Raw genomic sequence first — 14653 nt, 5'->3', positions numbered from 1 at the left:
GTGTTCACAAAATTGGATTACTGAAACTCTTTGCTTTTAGGGTTACCGTTATGTCCGATTAGAGCTATTCATCTGGTGCAAAATGCAGCTGTGAGGTTATTAGTTGGCACATCTAGATCACTACATGTGTCACCAATTTTATGCAATCTACATTGGTTACCTATTTTATTGTGGATTAAGTTTAAAGTTCTTTTGCTGATGTACAAGGGTTTACAAAACAGAGTTCCATTTTAAAGATTTATAAATCTTCCTGTTCGTTCAGATCAGATGGAACTCATCGATTATGCAATTTGGAAAATGTATTTTGCAGAGACTTGGAATGTGTCATTCTCATTAGCAGAACCTACAGAGTGGAATCACTTTTCTTTGTTTTTAAGCATGATGACATAGGCCTTTTAAAAAGCAATTAAAAGCTTTCTTTGTTCACAGGCTTTTTAAACAATACTCTCATGACATTTGATGACCTCCTTGAGTAGTCTATTGATGGAGAAGTGGCATTGAAATGGTTGTGGTCATGTTTTGTATTGATGTATATTTTAAATTGTTTGTAATTTTAGAACACTGTGGAAGCTTTTGACCAAATTTTTGTTGGGGTGGTAGGAAGCCTAAACCTCCTTTTCATATGTTACTTGGGTCTTGGTGTATGGGAGGATTGGGCCTCCCTAATATGAAAAAAATATAATCAGGCATGCTTGCTCCAACATTTAGCAGATTGGATTTTAGACAGACATGATTATACACCTTTGATGTAGGAAAAATACTACTTTCACCCATGGCATCTCACTTATCTTCTTCATACACCTGTTCATCACTTTCTGCCGAGTATAAAATATAGTTCTGTGTGATACTTGGCAAGTTCTCATCCAATATTGGGTAGTTTCTGCTGATACCTCTGACTTACTTCCTATTTGAGGTAATGCTGCCTTTAGACTGGACATGGACAATCATGTTTTTTGGCACTGGGGTACTTTGGGATTCATTATTTACATCATGTTTTGGAGGCAGAGGGCCGTTTGAAACCTTTGCCTCAACTGGGCAGTGGAACATTGAATCAGGTACAGGATGTTTATGCCTATAACCAACTAGCCCATTGTGTTGGTTCCTTGTCTATAGAAGACCTTTGTGCCTTGCACAGTCTTAAAAGTTTTTGACTCCTTCCCCATTGATAGGGAAGATCATCTCTCGGTGTCAACACTACATGCACTATTATCGCACATATCACCACAAAGGGATATCTCAGAGTTAACTTCCAGATGGTATAGGGATTTGCAACGCTCATAGGCTTCCCTGAATTTTCATTCTCTAATTATGCAAATCCACCGCATTACTGTTAATGCCGATTATAGAAAGTGTCAATATAAGATTTTGCATAGGGCTTATTTTACTCAAGCAGAACTCTTTAAAATGGGAGGAGTAGATTCCTGCAATATACGGAATATGTAGAATACAATCAGTACTGCTATCAAAAATTCTACAATCTGCCAGTGTTCAAGGGTGATAATAGATTCACAGACATGAACGTTGGTGGAGAAAAAAGACCTCAGTGAAACAGGACTCACCTCTGTTTAAAGGACACACCTTAGTTAGAGAGGGGACCTCCTTAATCATTAGTCTCAAAAAAACTCCACATACACTTCTTTCATGCTTTATACGTCCTAACACCCTTTCAAACACTGTCAATGAAGGCAAAAAAAAAAACCTTTTTCGGCCTTAAGTCGTTACTTAGCTTGGATAGTGAAACCAATGTGATTTTCTTGGGTCCTTGCAGTGTCTCTCACAATCTGTTCCTGCACTCTCCTCGATTCCCAATTCCCGACAGGGAAGCCCTGTTTCGCCACTAAATGGCTGCATCAGGGGAAGAAAAATCTTTAACAGCACCTCCAAGTCTCGACCCACGCCTTCAATCCATACTCAGACATCCTCACAGGAATGGCGGTCGGCTTCCCTATTTCCGTTGTTCTATTTGAATCTTCAACGTCTGACGTCATCCCGTCATCAATACAAGTTCTTTCAAAGAAAGGCTTTCCATTCAATGGAGACATTTAAACCCCCTGGTATGACAGATTGTAGAGTGAAAATCCATCTCTGCTCTTTTTGTCTTAAAATCTTCCTGACATCGCCTTTTCGTTCAGTGACATAGACCTGTTCAATCACGTTACATCTCAGATCAGAGAAATGATGTTGTTTGTTCATACAATGTGATACCATAGGTTCATATGTTTTATTAGACTGGATACAATGTCTGTGTTCAATCAACCGTGTCTTCAAAGCACGGGAAGTCTGCCCCACATAATACAGCCCACAAGGGCAACTAATGACATAAATGACATTCCTAGATGTACAGTCCGTAGTCGCATGCACATCGTAGGTCTTCCCTGAATTATGATCCACAAACACATTAGCTTCAGTCATAATGCTACAAACCGTACAACTCCCACATGCACGGTGGGATCCTCCTCCTCTCTGTCTCAAACTTCCTCTATTCCAAATGTCAGCCCGACATAGCTTGTCATTCAAATTACTGCTTCTCTAAAACGCAAAGAGGATCCTCAAATCCTGTAAACAAGGATGTATGTTTAGTAACGCTAAATGCTTTTTAATTATCCTAGTCATGATGTTCGAGTGAGAGTTGAACCGGGTCACAAACGTCACCACCTCCTCCTTGTCCACTTTCGCGGGGGGGGGGGGGGGGGGGGGGGGGCCTGCATCCGGGGGGGGGGGGCGCTGCACCCGGGGCCGGGGCGGGTGTCAGCCCCCCTAGGAACGCCACTGTATCACAAAAATCATTAAAAGGGTGGGATGGCCATAGGACTTATCTGGCATGCGATAATTCAAAGGTCCCATTCTGAATTTTCTTTCTGGAGTTGCTATTGCAGGGTTGTCACTGCTCTATATGACAAGTGGCGCAGAGGCGGCAGCACTGGATGGCAAAAGGCCAGCTGCAGCACTCTGGCACCTATGGAAATTTTGCACTGGGGCTAGTTTTCTGCATTTCCTATCCCTAAATCTCAGCCCAGCCTAACAAGAACCCAGAAGATGTGCACTGTAAATAAAATCTGAAGGTGTTGCTATTGTGCAATGTCTGAGGGTTGTGAATATTTCCCCCTGCATTATATCCTAACCCTAGTCAGCCTGATGAGCAGAAAGCATGTTAGGGAATCAGATACAGGTTTCCCATCAGGATCATATTGAATAAAAAGAACACTCTGTTTAAATCAGTAGTATACTCTACGTTTTTCACAATTATCAGTATGTCTGGTTTTTGGCTTTATTTTTCTTTCTACTACAAGAGCTATATACTTTATTTTTACTTCTGAAAAATACCAAATTTTAGTGCCATACGCCTGTCCTATTTGATACATCTAGGTTAAAGTGCTTCTTTATTTGAAAAAAAGTAGAACTACAGTTTTACATACCTATCCTCTACTTTCCAGCTGTTCCAGTTAAGAAGCTACTTCACACATTACCTGTTAATCATGGTCAGTACAGTAATATCATCTTTCTGCAAATGCATCAGCTTCAGGGCTTTCTTATTATGTGGTTTTCTAAAAGAGTCTGCTGGGACTGCTGGTGGGCAGATAGTCTCCCATACAACCAGTTTTCCAACAGATGTGGCTGTGAGAGCTTTGGAGGGGCTGATAGCAAAAACCGACTGGCTAAAGGATCCAAGAGCCTTGTTGAAAGTCTGTAATTTACAAAGAAAAGGATTACTAGGTGACAGAAGTCTAGAGGTGCACCAGATGAAAGAGAGAGTCCTTGTGCCTCAGCAGTTAGAGAAACCAGTTAAAAATCTCAGAAGCCAGAGTTCAAATCTTATTTCTCCCATTGATACTCTTAATTTAGTCTCCATTGCCTCAGGCACACATAGACTGTAAGTCCACCTGGGCAGGTAACTAACTCATGTACCTGAATATGTAACTTGCCATGAGCTCAGATTTGGGAAAGGCAAGTATTAAATCTAAAATCCTTCACAGCTGGTATTTTTCACGTAATTTCTTCACACATTAATCTCTTTGAGGTACTGCTGCTTTACGGGACTGTTCTAGTCACATATCTATCTCAATACATTGTACACTGCCTCAAGCAAATTGCAACTGAAGTGTGATTCAGAAATGAAAACAAATACCTAGACTTGAAAGTGCTTATACATGGGCATGGACAAGGGAGGGGCTTAGGGAGGGCAAGGGTATGCCAGGCACTTACACGCTAAGGAAAAATTAATTCTTACCTGATAATTTTCTTTCCATTAGTCCCAACAGATCAATCCAGAGACTTGTGGGTTGCGTCGCTCTACCAGCAGGTGGAGATAGAGAGAACCTCCGAGGTTTGCTATATGTGGACCTGTGCAGCCAGCTGAACCTCAGTATGAACGATACCAAAGCAGTGGAATGGAAACAATAGAAAACTCTGCTGACACTGTCAGACCAATTGCCCAACATATTTCCACCACTTCTATATTTATTTATTTATTTATTTTATTTTATTTTACTTTATTTTTTAATCAAACGAAGGAACATTCAGAACAACGGAACCCGAAAAAAAACTAACCAACCGCAACAAAACCGCAGACAGTAAACCCATGGGGGGGCCTCTGGATTGATCTGTTGGGACTAATGGAAAGAAAATTATCAGGTAAGAATTAATTTTTCCTTCCATGACTTGTGGGATGTGCCCAAGTAGTCCTCAAGTAGGGCGGGATACCCCCAACCCGGCAGAAATCACCGACGCGCCAAATACCGCATCTTGACAAGCTGTCACATCCACCCGATAATGACGAGTGAATGTATGGACCGAAGCCCATGTAGCTGCCCTGCAGATATCTTCCAGAGAAACCAAACGGGACTCTACATAGGAGGAAGTGTGAGCTCGCGTAGAACGAGCACGAACTTGCAAAGGGCTTGCCCAATGCCATGTATGCCGAAGAGAAGGCCTCCCGCAACCAACAGGCTATGGTGTCCTTGCACACCATATGACCCTTCTTACTGCCTGCAAAAAGGATGAAGAGATGGTCAGAAAGACGAAATTCATTCATCACCTCCAAATACCTGAGAAGAGCCCATCTAACGTTGAGGCAGCAAAGAGCCTGGAATTGCTGAGGGTAATCTTCCTGGCGGAAGGCTGGCAAATGCAGGGACTGCCCCAAGTGGAAACGAGAAACCACCTTGGGCAAAAACAAAGGAACTGTCCTAATCGATACCCCCGCCTCCGTAAAACGCAGGAAGGGGTCTCTGTAAGAAAAGGCCTGCAACTCTGAAATTCTCCGACCGGAAGTAATGGTTACTAGGAAAATCACCTTCATGGTGAGATCCTTAATCGTAATCCCCGATAAGGGTTTGAAAGGAGGACGCTGAAGCGCTTTGAGAACTAGATTAAGGTTCCAGGATGGCAGAACTGGCACGTGAGGAGGGCACAAACGATTTACGCCTCTCAAGAAACGAACCACATCCGGGTGGGAGGCGATGGATGCCCCATGAAGCCGGCCTCTAAAACAAGCAAGAGCTGCCACCTGCACCTTAAGAGAACTCAATGAGAGTGATTTTTGTGCAGCCTCCTAAAGAAACAAGAGGATAACTGATACTGAAGCTGAAGCCGCTGATAATCCCGAACTCGCACACCATGAATCAAAGGTATGTCACACCTTAGCATAAGCTATCAAGGTGGATCTTTTCCGAGCCTACAGCACTGTAGCGATAACCGCGTCTGGATACCCTTTTCTTCTCAACCTCGCCCTTTCAAGGGCCAGGTCATAAGACCAAAGAGGGAGGGATCCTCCATCGTGACTGGCCCCTGCAGCAGGAGACCGTGCTGCGCCGGTAGCAGAAAAGGACGATTGAACACATCTGCATACCAGGGTCGTCTAGGCCAATCCGGGGCCACTAGGATCACTCGACCGGGATGACTGGAAATGCGAGTCAGTAACCTGCCCACCATTGGCCACGGGGGAAAGGCATAGAGCAGGCCCCTGGGCCAAGGTTGAAGAAGGGCATCGATGCCTTCTGAGCCCAGCTCTTGTCCCCTGCTGAAGAAACGGGGAACCTTAACATTGAATGTTGTGGCCATTAAGTCCATCTGTGGCATCCCCCAACGGGCAGTTATCTGATTGAAGGCAAAAGGGGAAAGCGTCCACTCCCCCGGCTCCAACTGGTGGCGAGTGAAAAAGTTCCCTTGCATATTCTGTGACCCTGCTATATGAGCTGCTTTCAAGAAAAAGAGATGAGTCTTTGCCCAATGGCAGATCTGAGCTGCCTCGCGCGCTAGGGATGCACTCCTGGTGCCTCCGACGGTTTATGTAGGCGACCGCCGTCACATTGTCCAAAAGAACTCGAACTGGGCAACAATGGAGAACAGAGACAAATTCCCGAAGGGCCAGACGAATCATCTGAAACTCCAAGCGGTTGATGGACCATGACACCTCCATCAAAGTCCAAACGCCCTGGGCTGTATGTTGCAGGCAATGAGCCCCCAACCAGACAGCGACACATCCGTGGTCACTGTCTTCCAGTCCGGGGTTGCCAGAAGAATGTCCGACACCAGATTCTTTTGAATGAACCACCAGTGCATGATTATGTGAAGACGGGCCGAACATAGCACCCGAACCTCATAATCCTCCGAGAGCGGAGACCAACGGCTCAGAAGGTGCCACTGGAGGGAATGCATGTGAGCTCTGGCCCACTTTACCATGTCCAAGGTGGAGGCCATGGAACCTAGAACTTGTACATAGTCCCAAGCCCGCGGGTTCGGAGTTTGAAACAGCGTTCGTAACTGAGCCTGTAACTGCTGTGCTCGAGCTGAAGGAAGAGAAACTATCCCTGTTCGGGTTTCGAAGCACACCCCCAAGTATTCCAGCATTTGGGAAGACGTTAGGCTGCACTTCGGGAAGCTGATCACCCAACCAAGCGACTGAAGCAACCCAACCGCTTTGTCGGTTGCCTGCTGACTCTCCTTGAAAGAAGACGCCCGAACAAGCAAGTCGTCTAGCTAGGAATGGACCTGAATCCCTTCCTTCCTGAGATAGGCCGCCACTATACCAGGACCTTGGAAAAGGTCCGAGGCGCTGTGGCTAGGCCGAAGGGCATCGCTTTGTAACATACTAACATAGTAGATGACGGCAGAAAAAGACCTGCATGGTCCATCCAGTCTGCCCAACAAGATAAACTCATATGTGTATACCTTACCTTGATTTGTACCTGCCTTTTTCAGGGCACAGACCATACAAGTCTGCCCAGCAGTATTTCCCGCCTCCCAACCACCAGTCCCGCCTCCCATCTCCGGCTCTGGCACAGACCGTATAAGTCTGCCCTCCACTATCCTCACCTCCCAACTACCAACCTCTCTTCCCCCACCTGTTCCGCCACCCAACTTTGGCTAAGCTTCGAGGATCCATTCCTACTGCACAGGATTCCTTTATGCACATCCCACGCATTTTTGAATTGAAAATGACGACCGAGCACTGCAAAGTGAAGAAAGCGCCTGTGGGGAGGCCATATTGGAATGTGTAAATAGGCCTCTTTGAGATCGAGACAGGTCAAAAACTCCCCTGGCTGTACCGCTGCGATCACCGATTGGAGGGTTTCCATGCAGAAAAGCCGAACCCGTAAGGACCTGTTGACGCACTTGAGATCTAAGACGGGTCGCCAAGAACTGCCCTTTTTTGGCACCACAAAATAAATGGAGTATCAACCGCACCCTCTTTCTGCTGGGGGTACAGGCTGGACGGCACCCAGCCGTTGTAAGTTGAGGAGGGTGTGTCAAACAGCCCGCACCTTGGTGGGACATTTGCAATGAGATTCCAGAAAAGAGTCTACTATCGGATGAGCCAATTCTGATAAGCTCCAAGACCCATTCGTCGGATGTTACCCTGGTCCACTCCACCAGGAATAGGGACAGTCTGCCCCCAATAACCGGCTGGATATGGACCAGGGCCCCATCATTGGGCGGACCTGGCTGCGGGCTGGTTTCTGTTACCGGAAAGGAAGGCCCGCCTGTCACCTCGAAAGGGCTGAGGCGTCTGAGAAGACCTTGCTCTCTGAAAAGTGGCCCCATGACCTGTACGGTAACGCTGTGTATCCTTAAACTTAGGTCTAGGTCCCGCTGGTTGTACAAACTTGGACCTGTCCTCCGGGAGGCGCTGGCCCTTAGAGTCACTGAGGTCCTTCACAATCTGTTCTAAGTCTGTCCCAAACAAAAGCTTTCCCCTAAAAGGAAGCCTTGCTAAATGTGACTTAGAGGCCACGTCTGCAGCCCAATGCCGCAACCACAGCCAGCAATGCGCGGTGACCGCTACGGAAATCTCCTTCGACGAAGCCCTCAAAAGATCATAAAGAAGATCCACAAGGAAGGCTAAACTGAACTCCAAGGCCGACAAAACAGCCACGCGATCTTCCGGAGAGGAGGCTTTCTGTACCCACGATAAGAATGCCTGCGTCGCATAGGAGCCACAAACTGAGGCCTTCAGGGAAAGGGCCACTACTTCATGGACAGCTTCAAGCAAGTCTCCAACTTACGATCCTGAGGGTTCTTGAGCACCGTGCCACCCTCCACAGGGAGAGTGGTTTTCTTAGTGACCGCTGTGATTAAGGAATCCACCGTAGCGACCTTCAGCAAGTCTAAGGAGCAGGTAGCGCTTAAAGACGCAACAAAGCTCTAAGCAACCTTGTCCACTGTCCAGCGTATCCCACTGCGCCAAAATAAGGATCTTCATGGCCTCGTGCACATGAAAGTAACGAGGTGGGCATTTGGTGCCAGACATAATAGAGGGCACCGGACCTGTTTTCAGGGGGGAAATGGCCAAAACCTCAAAAGCCCTAACAATCAGGGAGGTAAGTCCTTCCCTGCAAAAAAGGCGGGCAGCTGTCGGATCAACCCCCTCCTCGGAGGACAGGGTGACCTCATCTGCCAAATCCAAAGATTCTAAGGGAGAGCCCGGAGACAAAACTGGGCCACCTGTGTCAGATAGCTCCTCGGGATCCAAAATCTCCACCCAGGGACATTTTGGCAGGAAAGACTGAGAGGCTGCAGCAACCGAAGTTTGCTGAGGAAGAGATGGGGCTGCCTGAAGAGAAGCTCCTGACTTCTTCAAAAGAAAGGCATTGTGCATTAATAAAACAAAATCCGGGGAAAAAGGAACTGCAAGGGACTCCCCTGCTCCCTGTACATTGCTTCCCTCCATCGGAGCCTGTGCCACAGAAGTACGCTGCGCCTCTTGTCTATGAACTGCCACGTGCGAAGTGGGTCGTGCCTGAGTGGAAAAAATTGCGCCCACCAACACGCACTGCACTAACTGCCCTGAGGAAACCGCAGAAACTATCCCCTATGCTTCCGACTCACCGGACGCCTGAGGGGAACCTCCGTCACGCTGACATCCGCTGCGGGCTGACGGCAGCAGGACTCGCACTCCCCCGATGCTGCTCTCCAGCCCCCACACCGGGAGCAGCGCTTAGCTGCCTCAGAAGGCACTGACATGCTCCACAAACGCCTGCCCCTAAACTGACTCGGCAGAACATCTAGTTCCTCCGTATGATTAAACAAAAACAGTCTCTTACCTTTTTTTCTTTAGTCAGGAGAGAAAGCAAACACCCGATTAGACCAACAGCCCCCGGCGACGGAGAAAAGGTAGGGGGAGACCGGGAGGGACCTGGCATCACCAAGTGTACACCACAAGCTGCAAACAGCCTCTCAACCCCTATCTGTGCTAAACTAGGCCCAAAGGACACCAGTAGCCAGATCAAACCAGAGCTACACAGAGATGTCCCTCCACCTGCTAGACAGAGAGAATACTGAGGTTCAGCTGGCTGCACAGGTTCACATATAGCAAACCTCGGAGGTTCTCTCTATCTCCACCTGCTGGTAGAGGGACACAACCCACAAGTCTCTGGATTGATCTGTGGGACGCCATGGAACTTTTACAATATAGCGAAGATACTTACCTGTAGCAGGTATTCTCCGAGGACAGCAGGCTGAATATTCTCACACATGGGTTGGCAATCCGCACCTGCCCGGGAATCGGCATAAAAATAGAGCAAACAACAAAAGATTTGACAGAGCCTTCTGGCGCGCGTGCAGCAACGCACCGCACATGCGCAGACTGACTTCCTGCCCATTGCGCAAGTGCATGCCTCAGTTAAGTTCAAAAGCATAAACAATAAACAACTCCAAGAGGAGGTGGGCAGGACTGTGAGAATAGTCAGCCTGCTGTCCTCGGAGAATATCTGCTACAGGTAAGTATCTTTGCTTTCTCCGAGGACAAGCAGGCTGAAATATTCTCACACATGGGGTATCCCTAGCATCCAGGCTCACCCAAAACATTAAACATTGGTCAACTGGGCCTTGCAACGGCAAGGACTTAACAGAGATTAACCTGAAACTATATACAACTAGTCTGAGAGTGCAGCCTGGAACAAAATAAAAATGAGCCTAGGTGGGTGGAGTTGGATTCTAAACCCCAAACAGATTCTGCAGCACCAACTGCACAAACCGACTGTCGCGTCGGGTATCCTGCTCAAGGCATAGTGTGATGTGAATGTGTGGACTGAAGACCACGTTGCAGCTTTGCAAATTCCTCAATGGAGGCTGACATTAAGTGAGCCACCAACGCAGCCATGGCTCTGACATTATGAGCTGTGACATGACCCTCTAGAGTCAGCCCAGCCTGGGAATAAACGAAGGAAATGCAATCTGCTAGCCAACTGGAGATTGTGCGTTTCCGATGGCAACTCCTGTTATGATCAAAAGCAACAAACAACAGGGCGGACTGTCTGAAGGGCTTCGTCTGCTCCACGTAAAAGGCCAATGCTCTCTTGCAGTCCAAGGTGTGCAAGCTGCTTTCACCAGGGTGGGCATGAGGATGGGGGAAAAAATGTTGGCAAGCCAACTGACTGGTTCAGATGGAACTCCATCACCACCTTCGGCAGGAACTTAGGGTACATGCGGAGGACCACTTTGCTGTGGTGAAACTTAGTATAAGGTGCATCCAGTACTAGGGCCTGAAGCTCACTGACCCTACGAGCTGAAGTAACTGCCGCCAAGAAAATGATCTTCCAGGTCAAGTACTTCAGATGGCAGGAATTTAGTGGCTCAAAAGGACCTTTCATCAGCTGAGTGAGAACGATGTTGAGATCCCATGACACTGGAGGAGGCTTGACAGGGGGCTTTGACAAAAGCAAACCTCTCATGAAACGAACAACTAAAGGCTGTCCAGAGATAGGCTTACCTTCTACACGCTGATAAGCACTAATTGCACTAAGGTGAACCCTTACAGAGTTGGTCTTGAGACCAGACTCTGACAAGCGTAGAACGTATTCAAGGAGGGTCTGTGTAGGATAAGAGGATCTAAGGCTCTGCTGTCACACCAGACGGCAAACCTCCTCCATTTAAAAGAGTAACACCTCTTAGTGGAATCTTTTCTGGAAGCAAGTGAGACCGAGAGACACCCTCCGAAAGACCCAAGGAAGCGAATTCTAGGCTCTCAACATCCAGGCTGTGAGAGCCAGAGACTGTAGATTAGGATGTATGCAATCCCTCGTTCTGGGTGATGAGGGTTGGAAAACACTCCAATCTCTACGGTTCTTCAAAAGACAATTCCAGAAGAAGAGGGAACCAAATCTGATGTGGACAGCAAGGTGCGATCAAGATCATGGTTCCGTGGTCTTACCTGAGTTTCAGTAAAGTTTTTCTCACCAGAGGTATGGGAAGATACGCATATAGAAGGCCTGTTCCTCAATGTAGGAGAAAGGCATCTAACGCTAGTCTGTCGTGGGCCTGAAGCCTGGAACAGAACTGAGGGACCTTGTGATTGACTTGAGTGGCAAAATGATCCACCGAGGGGATGCTCCATGCTCATGAGGTTGCATTACTCTACTCAGTCTGTCGGCCAGACCCACCAGATAAGTGGCTTGAAGAAACATGCCGTGCCGGCGTGCACAAAGCCACATCTAGATGGCTTCCTGGCACAGAGGACGAGATCCGGTGTCCTCCTGCTTGTTGGTGTTTGAATCAAGATGATTTGGTTGGACAGCCGATCTCTGAAAGCCTTCAGAGCGCTGCAGATTGCTCGAAGCTCCAGGAGGTTGATCTGAAGACCTGTTTCCTGGAAAGACCAGGCTCCCTGAGTGTGAAGCCCATCTACATGAGCTCCCCACCATAGGAGGGATGCATCAGTTGTCAGCACTTTCTGCGGCTGAGGAATTTGGAATGGTCATCCCATGGTCAAATTGGGCCGGGCTGTCCACCACTGAAGAGAACTGCGAAAGTCGGTGGACAGTTGGATCACATCCTCTAGATTCCCTGCAGCTTGGAACCACTGACAGGCTAGGGTCCATTGAGCAGATCTCATGTGTAGACGTGCCATGGGTGTAACATGAACTGTGGAGGCCATGTGCCCAAATAGTCTCAACATTTGCCGAGGTGTGGCCTGCTGAGATGTTCAAACCGTGGACACCAGGGACAGAAGGTTGTCTGCCCATGCCTCGGGGATATGGGCTTGAGCCGTCCTCGTGTCCAGCAGTGCTCCAATGATCTCCAATTTCTGAACAGGAGTGAGATGGGACTTGGCGTAATTTATTACAAACCCTAGTAGTTCCAGCACCTGAATAGTCATCCACATGGATGTCCGAGCACCACCCTCCTAGGTACTCTTCACTAGCCAATCGTCGAGATAAGGGAACATATGCACTCCCAGTCTGTGTAGCGACACTGCGACTACTGCTAGGCATTTTGTGAAAACTCTTGGAGCTGACTCTAGGCCAAATGGCAGTACGCAGTACTGAAAGTGCTGCATTCCTAGCCGAAACCGAAGATACTTCCTGTGAGCTGGAAGAATCGGGATATGAGTGTAAGCCTCCATTAAGTCCAGAGAGCATTGCCAATCGTTTTCCTGAATCATTGGAAGAAGGGTGCCCAGGGAAACCATTCAGAACTTTTCTCAGATTAGGAATTTTTTCAGAGCCCTTAGGTCTAGGATGAGACGCATCTCCCGTTTTCTTTTGCACAAGGAAGTACCCGGAATAGAATCCCAGTCCTTCTTCCCCTGGTGGGACACGTTCGACTGCATGGGCCTTTAGAAGGGCGGAGAGTTCCTCTGCAAGTACCTACCTATGCTGGGAGCTGTACAAACGAGCTGCCGGTGGGCAATTTGGAGGTTTGGATTCCATATTGAGTGTGTACCCTAACCGGACTATTTGAAGAACCCACCGGTCGGAGGTTATGAAAGGCCACCTTTGGTGAAAAAAAACATTAACTTCCCCCCAACCAGCAAGACATCCGGCTCGGATACTGTTAATGTGGCTATGCTGTTCTGGAGCCAGTCAAAAGCCTGTCTCCTGCTTTTGCTGGGGAGCAGCAGGGGCCTTGGGCGCACGCTGTTGACAGGAACAAGCGCGCTGGGGCTACGCCTGAGCAGGCTGGTATACCTACGCCTTGCATAGAAATAGGGAGCACCCCGCGACCCCCCCCAAAAAACCTCCTAGATGAGGAGGATGTAGCAAAAGGCGCCCAGCAGAAGAGAGAAGCCATAGCATCTGTGCAATTCTTGATTTGATCGACCAGATCTTCTCTTCTACCTTCTCTTCAAAAAGGTTATCCATCCGTCATCCTCTGCTAGACCGAATGGTCTAGGTCAGAGACACGCAGCCATGAGAGTCTGCACATCGCTATACTTTGAACAGAGATTCTGGATGTCACATCAAAAGAGTCATAAGCGCCCCTGGCCAGGAATTTACGACACGCCTTCTGCTGCCTGACCACCTGGCAAAAAGGTTCGGCCTGCTCTGGAGGGAGGGCAGCAACCAAACTACACAGCTGCCTCACCGAGTTCCACAAGTGAATGCTCATGTAGAGCTGGTAAGATTGGATACGGGCAACAAGCATAGCGACCAGATATGTCTTCCTCCCAAAAGAATCCAAGGTCCTAGCCTCTCTGCCTGGGGGCGCCGAGGCATAGTTTCTAGCACTCTTGGCTCTCTTGAGGGCAGAGTCCACCACCATGGAGTTATGAGGTAACTGAGACCTCATCAACTCAGGTTCACCGTGGATCCGATACTGGGACTCAGTCTTCTTAGGGATCACAGGGCCAGACAGAGGGAACGACCAGTTTTGCATAAGGACTTCCCAGAGTACTTTATGCAAAGGAGCTGTTACGGCCTCCTTAGGTGGAGAGGTGTAGTCCAGGACCTTGAGCAACTACGCCCTGGGCTCATCCTCCACATCAGCAGGGAATGGAATGGCCTCAGCCATTTCCTGCACAAACAATGAAAAGGAGAGGCTCTCAAGAGGAGACAGTCTCCTTTCAGGTGGAGGGGAAGGATCAGAGGGAATCCCAAAGGACTCATCGGAAGAAAAGTATCTGGGATCTTCCTCTGACCCCCATGAGTGCTCTTCAGTGTCGGAAAGCACTTCCCTCAAGGACCTCCGAGGCTGAACCTGTCTCGACGCCGAGGACCTACAGTCCCAATGGTGATTTCAAGGAGCCGACACCTGCATGGACTGCGGTGAAGTTTCCTCCTCCGACATCGATGGTGTCACATTTTCCAAACTGGAACTAGGTTGTGAGCCCTTGGACCACTGCCGAGGAGCGGCAGTGGCAGGTAAAACCACCCCCAAAACGGAGACAAGGCAGAACAGGCACACTTAAACTTCACCTGCGCTTGGCCACTTTCCA

General features: G+C 48.2%; 1 protein-coding gene across 1 annotated transcript in view; it reads right to left on the bottom strand.

Annotated features, from left to right (window-relative positions):
* The window catches only part of WDR66 (WD repeat domain 66), a 428322-nt gene that overhangs the window by 254961 nt on the left and 158708 nt on the right, over nt 1–14653 (bottom strand). Inside the window, exon 10 of the mRNA XM_030218324.1 lies at nt 3468–3685. Coding sequence (XP_030074184.1) covers nt 3468–3685 — 218 coding nt within the window. The remainder of the gene's footprint in view (nt 1–3467; nt 3686–14653) is intronic.

This window comes from Microcaecilia unicolor, chromosome 11 (assembly GCF_901765095.1).
Source record: "Microcaecilia unicolor chromosome 11, aMicUni1.1, whole genome shotgun sequence".
Taxonomy (NCBI): domain Eukaryota; kingdom Metazoa; phylum Chordata; class Amphibia; order Gymnophiona; family Siphonopidae; genus Microcaecilia; species Microcaecilia unicolor.
This window is presented reverse-complemented; position numbering and strand designations above follow the sequence as displayed.